Here is a 22,274-nt window from a genome sequence, read left to right as displayed (position 1 = left end):
TCAGGTGTTTGCAATTATCTTGTATCTACAAAAGGGGAAATTGTGTGCTGAGGGCTACAGCCTGAAGAAGGCTGTTTGTGCCGCTATGCATGGGTTGTATCCCAGTTCTATTTTAACATGCACAAGCTTTGTCTATGTTTTTAAGAATTTCACCATGAAATAGCCATGTGCCTTGGACCTTTCTTCTTTTTTTGACCTTTTCTGTTCCCTACCAAAGAGCACCTTCATCACACCTGTTTGAACTTCCGAGCACTCCAGACCTTTCTTTCTAGACTCCCATATATTTGATTCCAACATATGTATTTTGTTTATTTAAAATACATATTTTCAACAGTGAAACTAGGCGGTCACACCTGGAAGCTGCTCGTGTGTTGGCCACTGAGCAGCTCCACTGGACCAGTGTAAATGTGTAAGTGCAGTGTGGATGTCACTTAGCTTTTGAGTACAGCTTTTAAAAGACGCCATACCCAAGCTCCCCATAATAGAGGGGCATTGTCTTCCTGAGATAGTAGAAAGTAGGTGATATTTCTTGAATTTCGACTTCTGCCAACAATTGTCAAGTCTGATTATTGTGTATCTATAAATAATCCAGTAGTCTGAGCAAAGGTTTAATGATGTAGTCCTTCTGTTGTTATCAATTACTTCATTGAATAGTCTCATGATCATAATATCACAGCATTGAGCTGTTCAATTAGCTCTACAGTGTTTTTTAAGTTCAATTTTTCTAATCAAACATCAATTATCTTGGAAAGAAAATAGCCTTGCAATACAGTTTCTTTTCATACCTGCAAATTGCATAATCACAAAAAGTAATTAAATAAAGATAATAAATATATCTATTGAAATACAGCTCATTTTGAGTATAAGGAATATAAAAAAGACTAGAGGAGGGAGACAGAACGAGAAAAAGGTCAGGAGTCAGGAGTGATAGACAAGAGAACATGTAGCTGAGAGAGAGAAGGGAGAGGGACCCGGGAAAGAAGGAAGGATAGAAGGAGAGAGAGAATGCTACAGCTGTATAAACAGACAGGAGGCAGAGTCACGAGCCACCTGACACACACTCTCCTCCCTGCCTCTCTGCCTGTCACATGCACACACACACACCTCATGACCCGCAGCGCTGAAACAGCTCTGTGAGGTTGCATCAGACATGCACACAGACGATAAGTCTTCTCAGGAAGGTCGAGATAAGAGGAACGAGAGCGGGGATTGATTCAACGCTTCTTGTTCAAATGGTTAAAATTTGGTTTACAACTTGTGTGCAAATGCAGAATGTAAATGTACATGCAACAGTGGAACTTTGTCCCAACTTCAGCTGCACCGTGCATGAAGTAGGATGCAGATACAGTATTGAGCTCAGTCTCCAGACTACGGGAGTTCAATAGGTCTGCAGTTCACTTGGCTCATTGTTAGAGCAGAAGTGATATGATATGCAAGAGGCCGAACCAAGAGTGTGTGCACATCCCACTTGTCCAGGCACATTTACCCTGTACAGTCCAGTAGCACAAGGTCACCAATTACACCCCCAGCTGACTGGCAGTATTGTTACTTAGCTGATATTTTACTTAAGTAGAAGTAATGTTACCGGTGTCAAAATCTACTCAAGTGAAAGTTACTGAGTTACTTTTTAGAAAAAAGAACGTTGTTAGCTGTGATCTTTCCCATGCACTTCTGAAAGAAGGAGATGACAGAGTTCAGACTAGATTCTTTTAATTGGAAATTACAAAATAAAGTGCACAAACAAAGTAAAGCCAAATTCCTCTTCTCACTGTGAATGGATCCAGTTTCTCAGTTTATGACAGTCTAGTTTCTGATGTTTATATACAGACACAAATTCTGTACTCTGTAACGGATGTGATGTAAATGTAGTGAAGTACCATACTTACACAAAAAGCTACTGCAATTCGTTACTTCCACTGGGAAAATCTGGGCAGAAGTAAACAAAACATGCTCTCCACCTGTCAAGGTACTGTAGCTTTGAGCAAGGCACATGTGGAGCTGCTGAGTGGCCAACAGTACAAGTCTGTGGTTGTTGGTATGAATGTGTGTATGTATGCAGGTTACTGCTATTTCACCAGGCCATTGGTTAAATAAGGATTTCAAAGGAAAACAGCCTTCATGCTAGGCTGAAGATTTGAAGCGTTGTGTTTTGTTGACAGTGACAGTGGCAGACTGGTCTGGCCTGTTCTCCACTGTGCACCGGCTCCCAGCCTGCTGACACAGTACCAACAGCAACAATCTAACCCACATGATCAGGTCCACAGAGAGACGGGATAGGACTCCCGCTGTTTACTTCATTAGCTGCATGTGGGACACCGAATATCAATGATCTGAGCTAATGTGATGTAATGAGCTAATAGTTCTGTTCCAATTTATGGGATGGCTGGCTGACGCACTCGTTAACACTAGAACAGACAAAAGTCTATTTCAACTATTTCCAATCCACCACACCTACCGGCAGTCACACTCATTTCATGATGGGAACTAGAGATTCTGGGGATTCTACTGGTATCAAGCATGTTGTGAAGCTTTGTACAAATGACTTTAAAGTCAACTGAACTTGTAATTTGTTAGAAATGGAGAATCTCGCACTAGACTTGTTCAATTTAAAATTATAAATAGATTATACTGGACTCCCTCTAAGACTCTACTCCCTCTAGGAAACTCCATTGTGCTCACGGCTGCTCATACTGGGTGATCCCACTCTCCTGTGTGATGCAGACTGGATTCAGACGGTGTTAATGCTGGGTAGAAGGCAGTTAATTCAGTAATGGATAACAGATCATCCTCCCACATTAAACCAATGGCTTCTATACTGGCTTGCGGCCTATATGAATGGAAATGGGAAAGGTTTTTACACCACGCTGATGGGCCTTGATCTTTCACACCCAATTACTCTCATTCAATATCAATTATGTTAACGTGCCATTTGTAAAAGTCTGGTGTTGTCACAATCTCCGTCTCCAATATTCTATCATTTTCCTCTTTCGTTTTCTTTTTGTACTTGGACGGCATGTTTCGCTTTATATTTTCGTGTTCTCTGCGCTCTGTGTTGCGCTTCCTCTGTTGTGTGTGTGGGATGAAGTGGTGTTGGGTGTTGCTCGGTGGGGAAGTGAGTACACTGGGAGGGGTGAGGGTGCACGTGATGTCATAACTCACATGTTATTCACTTTATTTTGACAACGTTTTTACCCTCTGTCCTTCATTCATTTCTCCCTGTGTAACTCCCACTAGAAAATCATGAACAGTGTTCATGATTTTGAAAAGTGTTCATCATAAAATAAACTAAAAAGAAATGGAGAATCTCAATATATCCCTGAATATGAGTATGCAATACCTGCTTTAATATGCTATTTCATTGCTGACTGACAATGGATCAAACATTGATCTATATTACTTTACTTAATTACAGTTTTTTTCCCTTTGAAGCTAATAGGCTACTAGATGCAACTTGAAATAATAAAAATGCACAAACCCATATACTGTTGGCCCTATATATTGCAGCATGATAAATAAGGCGCAGTTGAAAACTCGAGACACTTGTGGTTTGAGAACTCATTTGCATTCCTGCATGATGCATGTGAGTGGTCTTTGAATATGGCCAAACTAGTTATGCAATTTTACATGACTGTCTACAGGATATCCACAACCTCATGAAACTTTACACCAAAAAATTGGAGAGAATAGGATTAAGATAAAGTTGTATTTTTGAGCCATTTACAGGGGGAAAAAATGCTTACAATCACCAAAACATTCTTCAATATTCAAACTTTTTGTCTCATTTCTCGTTGGTCTTGTTATTCTCCAACAAAACCAGCACCAACATTATTTTCATTAGTATTTTTGCTTGGTTGAAAGAATTAAAATTTTAATAAAAACATTTTAAAGATTTATAGGGTTAAGCATTATATACAAGTATATACAAGTAGTTTTGAAAAATGACAAAAATGGTGGGGGTAAATTTGAAATTGTTAAATAATGAATAATACCACTAGCCATTCTCATGCCTTTTGTTGAACAAAGTGATATACTTGCCCTCTTGTAACCTCATGCTGAATATACATTTTTAAAACCACAATGTGAAGACAGAACTTCACACACATACACACAGAAAGAGGCGCTGCTGGTTAGATAGTGAGAACACAGTCACCACACACTGTAAATTCCCTGTACTTTGCACTTCCACAGAAAGACACTTCCTCCTTGGTCGCTGGTCTTTGTGACGACAGCGTTTAGTCTGAATGTGATTGGCTGGCAGCAGCGGTGAGGTCAGAGCAGGGAGATTTCCAGAGACGGTGACTCAGGATTAACCTGTAAAATAACTGCTTCCTCACTGTCTGGCCTGACATATGGCCTGACATATAGGGACTCTCCCGTGTGTGTGTGTGTGTGTGTGTATGTGTGTGTGTGTGTGTGTGTGTGTGTGTGTGTGTGTGTGTGTGTGGTAGCATGGTTCCTGAAGTGGGATCCAGGGACTTATCCCACCATCTACAGTACAAACAGATATGTATTTCTGTAATAAACCTATAATAAATAGGGCATAAATCTAAAAATAATAAACATCTTCTCAAATGTTTAAAATGGGTGTCACATGGTACAAAATCTCCAAACACAGGATGGAGACCTGAAGTTGTGAGAAGAGAGAGAACAAAACAGGTACAGTGAGAGTAGAAAGAGGGGCAGAAAAGAGGGGGAGGGTGGGAGTTAAATAATTCTTAAGAAATGGATGGAGAGAAGAGGAAGAAAGGAGTCCTGTGTCCGACGCTCCACCAGGTGAGTGTGTGTGACGTGTGTCAGACCATGTGACTCACCTGTGAGTAAAGCAGAACTTACACCACTCTGTCTAGACTTGATGTACTTACCTACACACACACACACACACACACACACACTGCCTGTTTGTTCCAGAATAGACTGGAGACTGGTATGTAACTAATATGTAACATACGCTGGAAATGAAAGTGAGATTCACAAGAAAATGATATGAAATTACTTTACAGTCCAACCAAGAAGGTCACCCATTGGAAATAGTTTGTTTCCTCTAAATAAAATCTGGGGAATGGATTGATATGTATTTAGGAGTTTCCTACAGGAATGACTGATCTCTATCAAGGAGAAATAAAAATAAAAGTTTTATTATAAAATGCTATGCCTGTGGGAAAAAATGTCACTCGATATTCACTCATCAATACTTCAAAAGTTTCTGCATTTTCTTCCTCAAAATCTGCACTATTTTGTAAGATCCCCACATAGCTAATGACTTTTATATATGTACATGAAACAGGGATTTTTTTCTAATATTCTGCTCTTTTTAAAGTAAATTTCTACACACAGTTGTTGTGGCACATTAGGGGTTCACACTGTACCTTGCCTACAGCTTCAGCATTATTCCACGGTGAATTTATAGACACCATACGCACTCTAAAAGACTTTTAACTGGTGTATAGCCTGTAAAAGTCCATTAGATGAACACTTGTATGACTTATTGGATAGTAATGGGACAGTAACTCCTGGATCCCTGCTCTGACAGTGAGGGGGTCATATGAGTACTGAGGGTCCCTGGCTTGTGTTTTGGAAGCCCGTAAGAGAATCTGTCCCTGCTGTATGTAGAGGTAAACAATGTATGTAGAGGTTGTCAAATAAATAAAATCAGGCATTGGCCTTCAGACTGTCCCTCTCTCTAGACGCAAGACTGAAAGTGTTTGCACTTTTGCCATAAATGTCTCCGAACTGTGCAATGCCCTGTCTCAGGAACTCCACTTTTAAGGAAAATCACTTCTTAAAACACACTTTTAAAGACTTTCTTTATATATTTGCCCAGTTTTTAATACAACTGTAAGTAAATCCATACTCTTTCCCATATTTCCAACTCTTGCAGTCTATTTAACATTTTGAAATCGTCAGCAGTAGCCTATATGTATCATCCCAAAATTGTTTATATTCTATTTATTACCTGTATTATTTATACTGTTTGAATCCCATTACTTTTGCTGCTGCAGTGACCTCATTTCCTAATGGGGATCAGTAAGGTTTCATAGTTTCTTATCTTATGTTATCTGTGTCTCCTATTTTTATCTCCTTGTATGTTTCACTATTCGTGTATGTACTTTATGGCTTCTTGTAAAGCACATTGTAAACTGTAAGCTTTTAGATAAGCTCTATGTACATAACAAAGTTTATTATTAGTAGTATTAATATTAGTAGTAGTAGTATATAAAAGAGCATTACACCTCTCAACAACATAGGTTGTTGTCATCTATTATGAGCTGCTCTATATTGAACAACAACTATTATTGGCTATTAGTATAAATGATATTTACTAGCCTATATTACAGGCCTTTTATATATATTACTAGTAGTAGGCCTATATCCACAAGGCTATATTACCCTTCTCCTATGTTCTGAATTGAAATTAATATTAATATACATTATTATTATTATTATTATTATTATTAGCCTAGTAATAGCAGTAGCACTACTACTACTAGAATCATACGTTTGCTTTGTTGGCCCAGTAAGTTTGCTCATACAATGAATTTAACTTGCTAGGTTGCTCCTGTAGGCCATATATAAAACACACACAAAAAAAAAAAAAAAAAGTAGTCTAAAAATCTTTAAAAAAAATAATAGTAATAGGCCATATTCCACTTCTCTTCCAGCCCCAGAACCGACCTAGAGGCCCTACGTGACCGGCCTCAGCTCCACTCTTCTCCCTGCCTGCAATGCCCGGACATGTTGCGTGAGCCACAAAACCTGACTCAACCGGAGAGAGAGAGAGGCCCGGCCCACACGTGAGCGAGCTCAGCTGATGCAACTGGCAGCCGGTATAAAAGCGCCCCGGTCAGCTCGCAGCTCACTCACCCGACTTTCTACATGGATAAGATACAGACTAAACGCGAGGGAGAGAGACTGGAGCTACTCACAACAGAATCAGGATGGTCTATACTACGGCTCTGCTCTTCGGACACGGAATGCCCGTCTTGTCGGAGGAAGAAAGCGTCGTCGAGATGATAGGAAAGTACTTCTTCCAGCTCACTTCGCCGGGACTAAAGACAAGCTCTGCCCGGCGGGGGAGCGTCGACAGCTGCGATGACATGGAGAAGAGCTCGTCGAGTAAGTTGTTTGAAAAGTTGTAAAGTTTTTTTGTTTTTTTTAACAGACTAGAACAGACTCAAAAGTCATATCTTTAAAATGTATAAATTTTGCTCCTCTGTTATTATTGGCTGAGTCGCGTTAGAAGCATGTAAAATGCCAGAAAAACACACGTAACCGCGTTAGTTAATTTAAATATTACTGCACTAACCGAAAATCACCATCGCTAGGACTATATTGCTCGGCGGACGGGGCATTTGAAAAGTCAAATACAGTGTCCTGCTTTGTAATATAATCGCTTCTGAAGGCAACAATGTTTCTGATGTAACTGACCCGCAGCTTGATCAGCTGATGAGTGCCTCAACCTGTTTCCTCTGTCACGGCTGCTGATACAAAACTTTATTCTGATGACTCGGATTTCTTTGCCTTTATTGCAAAACAGTATAATGGTAGGTCGAGGGTCAAATAAATAGGCATTTATTGTTGCATACAGTGATGTAGTGGTGTATGAAAGGAGTTTTTTTTTTTTAGATTTACTTACTATGTTGTATGAATTAATGTCAGAAATATTCATTTCAACAACAAAAAGGTGGGTTTACCTTCCACCAGGCTAACCATAACCCTCCCTGCAATGGATGGAACAATGTAGCCTATGGATGCTACAAATCTGATGCAATGAGATGCAATTATCCTGACGATGCTCTTGGTTCCTCGCAACAGGTGCCGACTTGGACACTGGCTTGGAGTATGAAGAGAGGCTCCTCCAGCAGGACATGACCCGGCAGATAGAGCGCTGTCTCTCGGAGGCCAAGGCTTCGCCCCTCCGCTGCCAGGTGCTGCTGCTGCCCCGACACATGTCCGCCAGAGTCGGCCGGGACGTGGTGCGCTCCTCGGCCGACGAGCCGTGCGGGCTGCGGGGCGCCTCCATCAAGGTGTATCTGCAGAGTAAAGACGGGCTGAAGTCTCTGGGGAGCATCTCTCCCGACCCGAGTGTCACCCCGACCTTCGAGCTGTCCGTGGTCTTCAAGGCGGACGACGACGGCTGGCCGCCGCTAAAGCACATTTTCGTTACCGACAAGGTGTTGAAACTGAGACCCGAGTACCGGCTGGTGAAGAAGAAACTGTACTCCTCCGCCAGCCCCGTCATTCATGACTTCAACTAGGGGTGAAGTTAAGATAGTCTAACTCTCCAAGGGCTCAATTTCTCCACATTCCTCTTAAAGCCCTTTGGTTTTCCTTGGTATGCTTTTTTTTTTTTCACCTTAACTCTTAAATGTCAGGCTGCATGCACAAAAGTTTGCCTGGCACGCACTGAAAAACACTGGAGTTTGCCAATTTTATATTAAGCTCTAAGAAAGCGTGTGGTTCCTTATTTCTTGTATGAATAAGACTAACTTGGAGCAGGAGGTCAAAACTGATTGTTGTCTTATACACTGTAACTAATATGACTACAGTATTTTGCACAAATGGCTTGTTGAAAGTAAACAATGGAAACTTCTTCCAGGAGTGAGCTGGTCTCACTCCTGTCTGTCTTTGGTGCGCTGTACTTTTATTTATATATTGTAAAATAAATTTTTTGCACATACATTTTCTCTTCTGTCCTCTCCTTGCACTTGGAGTGTACTTGTGCAATTCACTTATCTCTTTAGTAGTATAGAAGAAATATAGAATAGTCAGCCATGAAAATTGGTCATTGCTACTTTCTTGCACAAATTTTGAAAATCTTAGTGAAACATACTTACAAGTTGTTTACAAACAAGGAAAAGTATCATGTAAGTAAATGCCGGTTTGCAATTTGTGGGGAAAACACTGAATGCATGTGGTAACAGCAATCCTAGGGCAGCTGTTGGAGTGCATGCTAAAAAGGAAAACATTCTACCAAAGTGAAACCACAGTAAATGCTAAGGTGAATGGCCATGCTGTGATCCCAGACATCTAACTGAAAAACTCCACAGCAATTAAGATCAGACAGATAAGATCAAATAATAATCTTTTATTAAACAAATGTACAACAGAACACATGATACATGTATGTATCGGCTACCCAAACACAAAACTTTACACATGGTCCATCACGCAGGTACCAAACTTCTTTTTGTACTCCCATCTAACGCACACTACACAAACATGATTCTTACGCTGCCTATTTCCATAGCAGAGCCTGGCTACATCCTACATGATAATGAGGGACGCGGTGATTCTATTTCAATGTCAATACCAACTCCACATACTAAGTATTGGCCAATACCAAGTACCATTCTGATCCATTACTGAACAGTACAGACTTAGACCACTGGTTTGGAATAAATGGACAAAATGATTAAGATATAATCAATTATTCTCTATTAAGGGACATCCTTCCATTTGAAAAAAAGCAGAAAAATCAAGCCGCTTCGCTTTGATTTCTGACACGTTACACATGGCTCTTGATCAGATTTTAGTATAGGTGAAATTCTCATACCCTATTTCAGCCTCGTGTTGGCCCAATCTGCAATATCAGTACCAATGCATCCCTAATTCAACATAATGTGGGTCCCAGGAACTCGGCCTCTTTCCAAAACACACCAGAACAGGATCAAATCTGACAAACACTACTCCCCCTGCCCTCTTTCTCTGCACCTCGTCCCAAACAAAGTTCAGCTGGTGAAAATGTTCTCTCCCTCTCTCTCTTTCCGCTCAATTCTTCGTTGTACCTTCTCATCAGAGGGAAATGACAAACAACAAACTACTTTTCGCTGGTGAAATGACGCTTGGGAAAAGTGTTGTGCTGGCTTGTTTTGCCTGGAGTGGAATCCAATGGCGGTGCACATTAACCAATCAGATGAACGGGAGAAGAGGAAGCTCGATGCAGCTCTCTCGGACACGGACACGGACACGCACACGCACACACACACACACACACACACACACACACACACACACACACACACACACGCACCCTCGTTTACCCCAACACACGAATGAATATGCGTGTACACACACACACACCGGGCAGACAGAGAGTGCACAGTTCCCTTCAGAAAACAACCAAAGTGACCAGTAAATAATCGGCTCCACATTCTCTGATCCCAGAGAGTCATTTTCTCTCTCTAAGCGTCTTGCTCTTTGAAATCTCTATTTCTTCATCTTGAGGTCGGCTTCCATGGCGCTGCGGCGACCCCTGGTGCCTCCGTCCTGTAGCAGAGAGACAGAGAGAAGGAGGGAGAAAGAGAGAGAGCGGGTTGACATCAGGGGGGAAAGGTCAAAGGTCAGTTGGACAGCGTGAAGGAAGGCCCAGTGGCGGGCCTCCCCATGCGATCGAGCCCCGCACAAAAACACAGCACAGTCCACCTCGGAAGGCTTCCTCCCCAAATGAAGAACGGAAATAAAAACGATGATGATCGAAAAGGAAGGATAAATAAAAAGAGAGAAAAGAAATTAGACTGCCAAAAACATGCAGAGAAAGAACGACCTTGCACGAACAATCGCACGAAAACAGAAAAACACGGGAAACCAGCATGGGGTCATTAACCGAAGGTCGACTGAAGCTTGGGTGATGGAAGGTTACTGGAGTCTGTCTTTGCGTGTGTATGGTGAGAATGTGGTGTCCGAGTGAGTATACAGAACTGAAGAAGGTTTATGAGGGTGATACGGGCAGTGTGTTCACAAGTGTGTGTGTGTGTGTGTGAGAGGACAATAGAGAGAGCGAGAGAGAAAAATATGTTAAAATATTCAGTGCCAAAGTTTGGTTCTTTAATGGTTAATCTTACTTCGTCTTTTATCCAATCACCACACCTGTTCCACAGCTTCAAGTGACTGCTGATTGGTTCGCTAGCTACTTGTCACAGGCAGGAAAAACAAACTTGTCCAGGCATCACTACACCTTCGTCTCTCGGTTTTCTCAGAATAAGTACACTGTTGCAACAATATGTCTAGCAACACCAAACCTAATGAAACACTTAATAGTGTACAATGTAAACTTGAGGCAAGAGAGCTGTACCTTGTTAAACTGCAAGAAAAAAATGGTGACATTTTTTTTAAAACCATATTAAACAGAATTTTACATAAATGCATAGAAAACTAACTTGCACTTGATGTTCTTGAAATAGTTCTAAATGTGAAGTATTGTTGTGTTAGCAGTTGTAATAAGGTATGAATCTGATAGTTTTGATTAAACCAAAGTGTGATTTTCTATTTGAAAAATTGCAATTCTTTTATACTGTTTAAAGTGAAGAAGACTAATAAACAGCAATTATAAGACAGAAATTGGCTTTTCCTATTATTTATTTTTTATTACATAAGATTTTATTCAACATAGGTTTAGAAAAAACACCCTTTTGGTACCGATATTAAATTCACAGTACTGTTATCGGTACCCGTACTGAAAATTTTCAAACAATACCCAGCCCTAACAGAGGAGATTATAATTGCTTGAATGGAACTGGAATTGTTATTGAATGTTTTTGTTATACTGCTACTGATAGCACTGATAATACTAGTCACTTGTTAATGTTTTTAATATTACCTCAATCTATACTAATTTTGCTTTGGCAACACAGGTTTCTTTGCCATCATGCCAATAAAGCATATTTGAATTGAGAGAGAGAGAGAAAAAGATGAGACAGAGATGGATGTACTGTCAGTGTGTTTACATCGTGTGTGTGTGTGTGTGTGTGTGTGTGTGTGTGCTGAGACAAGAGTGTGCGGAGCGTGGCCTGGGTTCTGGTGAAATCTGAGGGAGAACCTGAATACTTACAAAGAGAGAGAGAAGGAAAGCAGGAGAGGCCATTGGGACACTGTCCTGTAGGAGGACAAACATTAGAGTGAGAAAATAGAGAGAAAACACACACACACATGTGCGTGAGCAAGCAAGTTTCATACATGTCTGCGTCACACACGAGAGCACGCAGAGGAACGAGCACCCACTTGACCTCTGCACGTCACATACACACACATGCGCGCGTACACACACACAAAGTCAGAAAGACGGATTACAAAACATTATACAGACACTCAGACTCCCATAGGCGGACAGTCAAGAGAGATTAATATACACAGACAGACACACAGAGGCAGATAAATGCACACAAAGACAAACGAGGCAACACACACAAACAGGCACATACACAAGCAGGTAGGCAAGCTCACAGACACACACAAAGACAGAAAGACAACTATACCAGGGTTCCCACCACGGCCCTGTTGTAAAATTCCACAACTTTTCCATGACTTTGCAGAAGCCGGAGCGCTTCCATGACCTAGAAATATTATTTCTTCCTGGTTTGTGAATGTTGTTTTTCAGCTCAGTGAAGTTCTAAAGGAGTGAACTGTCTGGTTTCCACTACAGTTGGGCTTGCTGTGGAGTAAACAGCTGAAAATCGATAAAAAACTGTAAATGTGTGAAACAAGTTGTCAGATACATTCTGGTATATTCCTGTAAAGTGACCCATTTGTAAAACTCTGGAATACACCTCTCAAAATGCCATGATATTCCAGGAACTGCATGACCAGTGGGGGCCCTGTTATACACACATTCAGACTGGTACATCCAGACAGTTATGGGAGAGTAATACACACTAAGCCAGATAAATGCACACAGAGACAAACAGGAAGTCAAGACAGATAACAATCCATTCAGAGGAAACTAGGCAGAAGTCAGACAGAAGATCAGCTGTAGATATATGCAGACAGAGAGAGACAGAAAGACAGGCAGACAGACAGTAAGGTCAGTTACAGATAGATGCAGACAGACAGAAAGACAGAAAGTCGGACAGACAGGCAGTAGTTAGTGAGAGGAGAGACGTAGCCGGCATGCAGGAGATGACTCGGCTGGGGAGTCAAGATCAGGAGTTATTCCACTGATTAGTAGCACATTATAGCGGGCCGAGAGAAGAGCAGATCTGGGGACAGCTGCACAAATGTGGGTGTGTTTGGAGTGTGTTCATATGTTAAACAGCATCTATGCGTTTGTGAAATCACGTGTATGTGTGTGTGTGTGTGTGAGAGCGTGTGTGTAAATAAATCATTAGGTTTTATCTACATACTTTTACAGGAATTAAGAAAGTTTTTGGGAGATTGTCCCATTGATCAATTTACCTGTTAAGTGATGAGAACATAAACACCAAAATCATCCATGTGTCCCTGGTAGATCATTAGATCCAGTGCTACATGCTAACACTTTCCATACACTATGATGAGTGATAGCAGGACACTAGCATTATACAGAAGAATGTGGTTTTATTATATAGTAGATGCATAAATATTACCATTTAATAATTAATAATTTAAAAATTAAATACCACTCACTCAAATTTAGCTGATGTAATATTTAGCTGAGGTATAGGCTACTATTTTAGGTGACCAACCATGTATTAATCTGCTGCGCAATGATTTTTAGTTATACAGTCTCCCATCACCCACCACCTTCAGTTCCTATGGCATCAGGTAAAGTAGTCCCAGGTAGTTCAAAAAGTATGTTACTGTTGTATCATATTTTGTGTATATTCTATCAATCTCCCACACAAAAATGCCGGAGTTGGACACATATTTAAGATTATTTACCCTTTAGCTTTAGAGCTGTTACAACTTCTCATTTTCTTTCTTTTGAGTTAGCATGGAGCACCAGAGACAATGATCTACCGGGCACACATGGATGATTTTCTTACTTAATGACTTACGTACTTAATGGCTAAGCTGACCAAGAGGCCGATCTCCCAAAAACTTGGTGGATTCCTTTTAAGGGAAAATCCACGGGAAAACAGACTGGAAAACTGTTACTCCTTTGACCTGATGCAGTTCGGTCTAGATTTAAACACATGATCAAGTCTGTCCCATACAGAATGAAAAACACCAACACCACAACTACTGTGTTTTGTCAATATCATTTACTTCACTCAGTAATGAACAGTGGCAGCCAATACTGTCTTAGTATGAAGCATATAATCTGTGATGTCAACAAGCGATATAGCCAGGATTCCCTCTATTGACAATGAATGGGAGCCTGACTTTGTAGACATAATCTTGACTTTGTTGATATAATCTTGACTTTGTTGTTTAGCTTTCACAGAAATTTGTTCCTGTTCATCAATCATGGCTGAACCGCCCAAGATTATTGAAGTAACATTCTGGTTATAAGAAGTCTGTTTCAGGGTTTCCCCTTTACACATACATATGCATTTTCGCACAGATGTCTGGCCCGTGTTCTGAAGTTTTCCCAGACCTTCCTTTCTTGACTGGATATGAAGATTTTGGAAGGTGTTTAATATGATGTATGCTGACGGTAGTTGGACAACACGACTGCCATCAAGCTCTACAGCGGAACATTATTCTTCACCAAAATAAATGCTCCAGTGCGCGAAATGACAGTAAACGACAGACAACTACATAGAACGTGTAGGGACATGTCGAACAACAGGTTTTATCCGCGTGCTTTTCCACATATTTGTCCATTTCCGAAAGCTTTCCCCACCTGTAAATAATCAAATTCATTTTCCATAATTTCGTGGACTTTCCAGACCTACATAGGGAACCCTGACATCACCCCCACCCACCCAGCCAGCCCACCCACCCACCTTCTCGGCCGGCTCTCCTGGCTTGCGGCTGCCCTCCCTGCCGCGGAGGCTCTTGGTGGAGATGGCGCTCTCCGAGGTCTGCATGATGAGCTGGGTGGCCAGGAACTGCTGCACGTGCTCCAGGACGTCGCGCTGCATCTCCAGCGCCATGTGGTAGACGTCGTGGTCCGACGAGTTGTACATGACGGCGTTCTGAAACATCAGCATGATGTCGCGCTGGAACTCGGCCGTCGTGCGGATCACGCCCGACTCGATGTTCTTCTTGATGGCCGACAGGTCCATGGGCCTGGGGTCGGGTGGAGGAGGGGCAGGGGTATTAGAGTGTGTGTACAGCAAGCTTTCTCCTACAATGAATAATTTACGCTTCTTTTAAATCTGATTTGTTTGCCTCGGCAGTGTGAAACTACCCTACAGTATGTGTAGGAATGGTGTGCTGAGAGAATGTGTGTGTGAGAGTTTGCATGCGAGTATGATTTGACTAAAAACATTCAAGTATGTATGCGTTTCAAATAAAGAGAGTGTGTGTGTGTGTGTGTGTGTGTGTGTGTGAGGTCAGACCTGTGTACGATGCTGTGGTAACCGGGGGCGATATCGTCTGACACAGGCTGCAGGAAGACACTGGCATACCTGAGACACACAGGACAGCAGCAACAGTAAAACACTCATTCCAAATTAACAGCACCTCCATTTCACAACTTTTCCATGACTTTCCATAACTGTGAGCTCCTTCCATGAGCTAAAGGTTTTATTCCTTCCTGGTGTATTCATGTTATTTCTCTAAAGGGGTGAACAGTCTGGTTTGTAAAATTCCCTGATATTCCCTGACTTCCCCAAACAATATATAAAATTCCCTGAGTTTCCCTGTCTGGGATTCACCTCTTAAGATCCCATGATATTCCAGACCAATTCCATGACCAGTGGAAACCGTGTTCTTTGACAACTTTTTGCCAGACCTCACACTTTTGCCACATACTGCAGAAAATGTCTCAAACGGCACTACAAATGTTGCTCAAACTCCAAGGATTTTTGGTCAGAGTTATCACAGAAAAGCTCTGCAAAAATTGTTGAAAGAATGTTGTTAAGAAGAAGAAGAACTGCAGGGTTTTGGCCAGATTTAGCCCTAATTAGACTTCATCAATTTCTACACTCTTGTCCATCAGTTCTTCATTGCTTGACTACTTGCCATGATAGTGATATAATGCGTGCCTCTTATACTGTTGGCATCTCATGGAAGTAGTTCTGGGCAAGAGCATCAACTAAAATCTAACTAATATGGCAAATTGCCAGTGACACTGATGATGATGAAAAATCACCTGCAATTTTATGACAAACACCAGTTGTCTATCAAGCTGGTTGTTTTATGACATTAAAATGGAGGCATTAAAAAGCATTAAAATTGAGACTGATGTGAGGTGGTGTATTCAAGTGTTTTCCAGTGAGAAGTCTGGTTGGCTAATGGGGTTGAGGCACGCCAAAGAGCTCACCTGTGGTTGGCTGCGGCTCTCCACACCAGCATGATGGCTTTCTTCCAGATCTTCTGGGCCTGCACGGCCTCCTGGTCCTCACCACATGTAGAACTAACCCAGACAGAGGGGGAGGGAGGGTGGAGAGAGCAGGCGAGGAAGGAGGGGGGAGGTGGAGAGGAAAAAGTGGGACAGAACAATGAAGAGGAGAGTTCGAGGTGTAGATTATATGAAAAGGGGAAGCAGGAGAGAGAGAAACCACGGGAGAGAGAGACAGGCAGAGACAGAAATACATAGTAGTCAGTCAGCAGCCAAAGACTGCTTAACTCAGAGAAATGGAGTCCAAATCTGATTCAGAGGTCACGACCCAAATATCCCTGATTAAGGCCAACTAAGCTTTATCTAGATTTAAAGCAGCCTTTCTCCCAGAATGTTTTGCTGCAGTGAGGACTGAGGTCATTTCAGTACTTGGCCCTGTCCTGTTCCCACTATCTAGTATCCAGTAAATGCTGCAGTATTTAAACATCTCTTATTTGGGTACTTTTTAACATAATCGTTATCAAAGCATCGACCCTGAACACAACTGGACACTCACAACTGCGAGGAAGAGGCAGGGCTGCTGGCCAGCGAATCGGCTGTGTAGCGCTGGGAGGCGGGGCCGTAGCCGTCTTCGCTCTCGCTGGCTACCCGCTCCACCTCTGACAGGTAGGGACCCTCCCCCTCGCCGCACTCCTCCTTAATCTCCATCCCTTCTTCTGGGTCACCCTCGCTCCCTGCCTCCTCCTCCTTCACCTCCTGGAAGCAAGAACACACACAAATTAAGCAAAGTCAACTAAAATACTGTGTGTGTGTGTGTGTGTGTGTGTGTGTGTGTGTGTGTGTGTGAAGGAATATCTGAGTTACCTTGGATTCTTTCCCTGACACAGAGCTGTCCTCGGAGTCTGTGGGACAAAAATGAGAAGGCGATCAGAAGGCAAATCACAAAGCATGATTTCTCTGTGTGTGTGTGTGTGTATGCGCGCCACCCACCTAGGCAAGGCGGGTTGGGTTCAGGCTGGCTCCATTCCTCCCCTTCACTCTTCACCGTTGCTTCAGTGCCTTCCTTCCCCGCCACCCCCTCTTCTGCGACTTCACTTCCTGTCGCGCCGTCATCAGAGGCGACAGAGGAAGTGACGTCGCTGCTCGTCACCTCGGGTCCCTCGCAGTTCCCCTTGAGCTGTTCTTCTCGCTTCGTCTCCGGTTGATTCTGGGTCTCCAGGCCAGCAGGGGCAGGGGCCGGCGTCTCAGCCGTGTCCTGAGACTCTTGTGCGGGGTCGGGGTCTTGGACCGCGAGCCCGGGCTCCGAGGCCTTCAGCTCCTGGGTCTCCCAGGGGCCCGGGAGAGGGTGGCCCCCTGAGACGGCCTCCTCGCACAGAGAGAGGGCCGCTTCCACCGCTGCCGCATCCAAAGCCTCCACTGAGTCATCCACCTGGAGGGGAGGGGAGAGAGAGAAAAAGATATGGACAAGCAAAAAGGAGAAAGATACGGAGCGTGACAGATTGATTATGATGTGCAGAAAAGTGGCCACACTCCCACACATGCGCGCACACACACACACACCAGTCTGTCCCCTGTTTGATCTTGAGGATGATTCAGCAAATGTTGCCATTTCATCAATGTGCAAACTCATCGACTACAGCTTGACCTGCTGCCCTAAGTGGTCAAGGTCCCAACAGGTCAGCCATTTCGTCACACGGTGCATTCAGAGCACATACACCATATCACATGATAAGGCAATGGGCTTGAAAGATTGATTAAACAAAGCTCATGCTCACCTATTTAAGCAGAGACAACAAGCACTCCAAGGTTCACTAAATAGTCTACAGAGCCGTATTTAATGTTTCAAATTCCCATTTAAACCTGCATGAAGGTATTTGGAGAATTAAAAATGTATTTTTCCATGTATTACTGCAGGTTGATAACGTAGGACCTCACCATAGTTGCATCACAGCCATACACTCATCTAGATGTACACACAGCAAAGTACCAACCAATTAACATAAATGGCATGGAAGTCCCCACTGCTCATCCTCAACGCATTTGGGTTTCCTGCTCGACTCTTTTTGATGGAGCGATTTATCGACTAACCAATATGGATCCTTTCATACACACACACACAGTGCGTACCTTTTCCTCTATGATGGCAATGATGTCTCCAACAGTCTCCAGGTCCAACTCGTCTCCCATGTAAGACACGGCCACCAGGTCCTCTTCAACTAATCCCGTCTCCTCAGCGAGCTCTGCTTTCACCGCAGCCTCCGCTTCGCCCTCTGAAAACATACACAAGGATAAATAAGAATACGAGCACACAAGCAAAACGACGCACACACACACACACACACACACACACACACACACTCAGTTGTAAAACAGAATCTTCTTCTCTACACAAAGAAACATAGTTGAACAGTACAGGACAAGATCCAAGCTGGGAAGGGAAGTGCACCAGCTAACTGTTGGTTACACATTTGGATTTAGAGACAAACATCCTTTGAGTCAGGTTAGCGACAGCCAGTACTAGCAAGCAGTGAGGGTGTGTGCGTGTGTCCAAGTATGGTAAGTATATTTACCTGTGGTGACCTCATGGCCTGTTGGTAAGGCAGCAGCTGTGGTAGCAGTCTGAACTCCGTTGGTGAGGCTTGCAGTAGAGTCTCCCTCCGCTACCTGACAAAAATAAATACAGGAAATGAGCAAGCAATAGTAGATTTTGTGGGTAATGGGTTGTTGTGCAATAATGCTATGGGCGGTGAAAGGTCAGCAATATTCAGTTACAATATTGCACAATGATCTGCTGCCTCTGAATTATTCTTCTGAATCATCATCTGCTTTTAAAACAAAAGTGACTAAAACTTCACAGACAGAGTAAATACAGACTTCTCAAATAATATTTTATATCATCTTGTATTCCTGGTATTCTAGTGTTGAATGTTTAAATCCAGACTAAGTTGCCTCCTCACCAGTCGGGGACTGGCAGAGATGACTTTTTTCAGCAGTTCTGACAGGAGAGGGGAGGGCGGCGGCGTGGCCTTCTGGCTGATGAGCCTCTTCTGCGGGGAGTCATCTACCAGAGCGGCCAGGACACCGTCTTTGGGCCCTGCACCCGGAGGGTCCGCCGCAGGAAGGAACACTCCGACCCCCTGGGCCTGGCAGAGGAGGCAAAGACAGAAAGACACTGGTTGGCAGAGAGAGATGCAATTCCTCACACAATTCCTTCCAACAGGAGCTCCCAAAAACACCTTAGTGTACGATCACATTTTTACATTCACTCACAATGAGACAAAGATGAAGTTGACAATAAGACACATTTATGGAGGTCACAGTCGAGTCACAGTTGATTTTGATCTCAGACTAGTATTTAAATGATTACACTAAAGGAGTTTAAGTTGACTGACTACCTTGAGATTAAATTATACGTAATTGCCCCCACGCCCACTGTAGAGTAAGTGAGTGTGTGTCTGTTAACATTTGACACTTTGTAGCAGTGTTGGTTTGGGGTAATTTTGGTATTTTTTGGTAATTTGGGTAATTTTCAAGTAATTTATGCCCCCAATTTCGTCCCAGTTTTGGTTCTGATGTTTGCTGCTAAATCTGTCCTTATTTAAATACTTCATAACAATTAAATTAATTCTAAATAGTGGACCTATGCACATCTGTGCTTGGGAAAGCAGAATACCATCTATATTTGTAATACCACATTTGTCTATCAGTGGTGGCATTATTCTTGTTGTGGTAGCCCACTGGTGATGAATGAACACAACAGAAACACTGATGTGTGCATGAGTGTGTTCTTACAACATTGTGGGTGCTGGTGTCGTCAGAAGCGGTGCTCCCTGTGTCCATGGGCGGCGTGGGGACGGAGGAGTCGGCCTGGGAGTCCAGGCTGGGTGGGCTGGCACCCAGAGGAGAACGCACCGTTACACTGGGCAGGCGCTTAGGAGTGTTTTTCACTGCCTGACGAGCTAGAAGGCACAGAGGGAGGGATGGAAAGAAAGACGGAAAGAAAGATTATTAAAAGGAACATACCAACATTTTGGCAAAGAAAACAGAAGTTAAAAGGTATGTAGATAAAAGTAAATCCCCAAACGCCAAGCCATCAGATATACTTGGAAAATATTGAATAATTCACCAGTAGGTCTGAGCAGTGAGCGGACAGAACTTACCCTGGTAGGCCGTCTCTGTGGCTTTCCTCTTCTGCTCCGCTTCCTCCTCATCCTGCTTCTTCTTTCTGGAGGGGGGGGGGCACATTTTTTAAATGTTAGACAGGTAGAATTGTGACTTCCAGGTGTGAATGTGTGGAAATAGATTAACTGAAAGGCAGGCATTGCTGAAAATAAAATGTATTCCAGGAGGCAGACTTAAAGTTTGTCAGGTAAGTGGGGAAAAAAAGCTTCATCTGTATGTTGATGTTTTGTTGCCGTTTTGATTTGAAAACTGCTTTTTGCTTTGATTATTGTTTCACAAAAAAAAAAGTTTGTGGTTCATGCAGTAACTATCCAGTAATACATCAGTAATAAAATGACTGGTAACAGCAAACATAAAAACAAACAGGTAAGGGTCTTACAGCGTTATATCTGCCCACAGCTCCTTCAGCTGGGAGTCCATGTGACCCGTCTGAATCAGATCCACCTCCTTCTTCAACTTCCTGTGAAGCCAGAAAGCATTAGCAAGTTAAAGGTCACATCTCACAGTCCTCAAAGGTCTTTCTTTGTGTGTGTGGTGTGTGCGTACCTGTACTTCTCTTGTGTGTCTCGCAGTAGTTTCTTCAGCTCCTCTATCCTCTCGGCAGTCAGTCTACGAACGATCACATCTTCAATGGTCTCTACCACCTCGCCCTTCTCGCCACGCTTACGCCTGGAGCATAGGACACATGCACACTTAATGTCTAGTGGTATATCTATTCACAAAACTTTCACTCATAGTAAAAACCAAAAAACACAACGCATTATTATGGTGTTGCAAGAAAGTGTGTATGTTGAAATACTGACTTAGGGGCTTCTGTGGCTTCCAGCAGCTCAGAGTATTGCGAGGCACAATGCTGTGGAAGACGGAGAGAAAATTTGTTATTAAGTCACAGCTATCAACTCAGCTGACAGCATCCAATCCGCATGGCTTAACAGGACAACTGACGTAAGTGGTGAGCGAGAGAGAAAGAGGGAAAATATTATGGAGTCCACTTGCTCTCTCACCTTCTGTGAGAACCAGTCAGGTGGACGGCCGGGCTCGGAGAAAGGCTTGATGGCTCTGCTTACGGACACCCTGGAAGACAGAGAGATTCTTCAGGATCAATACACACAGAAGACGTCATCATATTAAGGTCTGACTCACACATTAAGAAATTCATTCAAACGGGGCCAACCAATGGGAGACAGAAGGGAGAAATCCAGGGTGTTGTACAATACTTAGGAAGCAAAAAATGCCGGGCAGTACTCTGGCATAGTTGCCCCTATGAGATGAATGATAAATGTCAGGTGAGTGTATTTTCGAGCAGGTTGCCTCTTTACCAGTTTTGGTCGCCGCTCCTCATGACAGAGGAGGCCAGGCACAGTTTCTCCCTGACTGACCATGGCTCCGTCGGCCCCACATTCAGTATCTTGTGTTCTGTAAAGAGGAAAAAAACATGAATGAATATACAGACAGAATACAATTTGTCCAGTTAGTCTTGGCTGTCCAGGCAAATTACTGGCCAACTGAAATCTTTTACTTTGAGTATAGGCTTATGTTCGACTGGTGTGTACAACAGCAAGGTCTTTGCACAACTACTTTGATTTCGTTGCACACACACTGACACACTGAAAAGTAACTTAATGCATTTCAGTCTTTCCCTCACATTCATTGAGCAATATCCCCTTCACTTACTCACTAATATAAAGATATAGGGCAATTCCCGTTCACACGTGATGATAGTAAACCTCAGTCCCAGAACCAATTACACCCTGTGCTAAAACAATTCTAAGAAATCACTGTGTTATCAATAGTGCTTCAAATTAGGTTTCAAATTTTTTTTTCAAGAGGTGGAAGATGGTGGTGGGGAGTAGAGGGGTCAAGTTAAGGATTGGAAACTGTAATTATTCAAATGCAGCCCATCAACAGCTCACTGCAGTCAACTGATCTGAGTTTAGGGCAGTACCAC

The 22,274-nt window shown here is 42.8% G+C and overlaps 2 protein-coding genes across 2 annotated transcripts; one reads left to right on the top strand and one right to left on the bottom strand.

Moving 5' to 3' along the window:
- The first annotated feature begins 6,871 nt into the window (after window positions 1-6,871).
- Window positions 6,872-8,677, top strand: LOC139655412 (DNA damage-inducible transcript 4-like protein). Its single transcript, XM_071532807.1, has 2 exons — window positions 6,872-7,113; window positions 7,813-8,677. The coding sequence occupies exons 1-2, from the start codon at window positions 6,936-6,938 to the stop codon at window positions 8,253-8,255; spliced, it is 621 nt and encodes a 206-aa protein (XP_071388908.1). The 5' UTR covers window positions 6,872-6,935; the 3' UTR covers window positions 8,256-8,677.
- A 388-nt stretch (window positions 8,678-9,065) lies between these two features.
- On the bottom strand, window positions 9,066-21,736 carry LOC139655410 (bromodomain-containing protein 8-like). Its single transcript, XM_071532804.1, has 17 exons — window positions 21,646-21,736; window positions 21,331-21,400; window positions 21,130-21,179; window positions 20,873-20,995; window positions 20,706-20,786; window positions 20,305-20,369; window positions 19,937-20,103; window positions 19,102-19,287; window positions 18,715-18,808; window positions 18,272-18,414; window positions 17,135-17,573; window positions 17,009-17,046; window positions 16,701-16,900; window positions 16,127-16,219; window positions 15,201-15,269; window positions 14,643-14,928; window positions 9,066-10,266 (listed from the first exon to the last, which is right to left on the bottom strand). Exons 1-17 carry the CDS (start codon window positions 21,666-21,668, stop codon window positions 10,207-10,209), a joined length of 2,187 nt encoding a protein of 728 aa, XP_071388905.1. The 5' UTR covers window positions 21,669-21,736; the 3' UTR covers window positions 9,066-10,206.
- Between the last annotated feature and the right edge of the window lie 538 nt (window positions 21,737-22,274).

The sequence above is a fragment of the Centroberyx affinis genome, unplaced genomic scaffold (assembly GCF_046629955.1).
Source record: "Centroberyx affinis isolate AG114_WGS23_722 - 3 ecotype Tasmania unplaced genomic scaffold, CSIRO-AGI_Caff_v1 ptg002251l_1, whole genome shotgun sequence".
NCBI lineage: Eukaryota > Metazoa > Chordata > Actinopteri > Beryciformes > Berycidae > Centroberyx > Centroberyx affinis.
This window is presented reverse-complemented; position numbering and strand designations above follow the sequence as displayed.

Bases quoted from the DNA above. Each gene is read 5' to 3' on its own strand.
- LOC139655410 (XM_071532804.1), bottom strand. From the start codon at position 21,668: ATGAGGAGCGGCGACCAAAACTG. The intron at 21,401-21,645 runs GTAAAGAGGCAA...TCTGTCTTCCAG, and splicing joins AGGAGCGGCGACCAAAACTG to GGTGTCCGTAAGCAGAGCCA. The intron at 16,901-17,008 runs GTAACTCAGATA...TCTTGCTTCCAG, and splicing joins TGTCAGGGAAAGAATCCAAG to GAGGTGAAGGAGGAGGAGGC.
- LOC139655412 (XM_071532807.1), top strand. From the start codon at position 6,936: ATGGTCTATACTACGGCTCTGCTCTTCGGACACGGAATGCCCGTCTTG. The intron at 7,114-7,812 runs GTAAGTTGTTTG...TCCTCGCAACAG, and splicing joins CATGGAGAAGAGCTCGTCGA to GTGCCGACTTGGACACTGGC.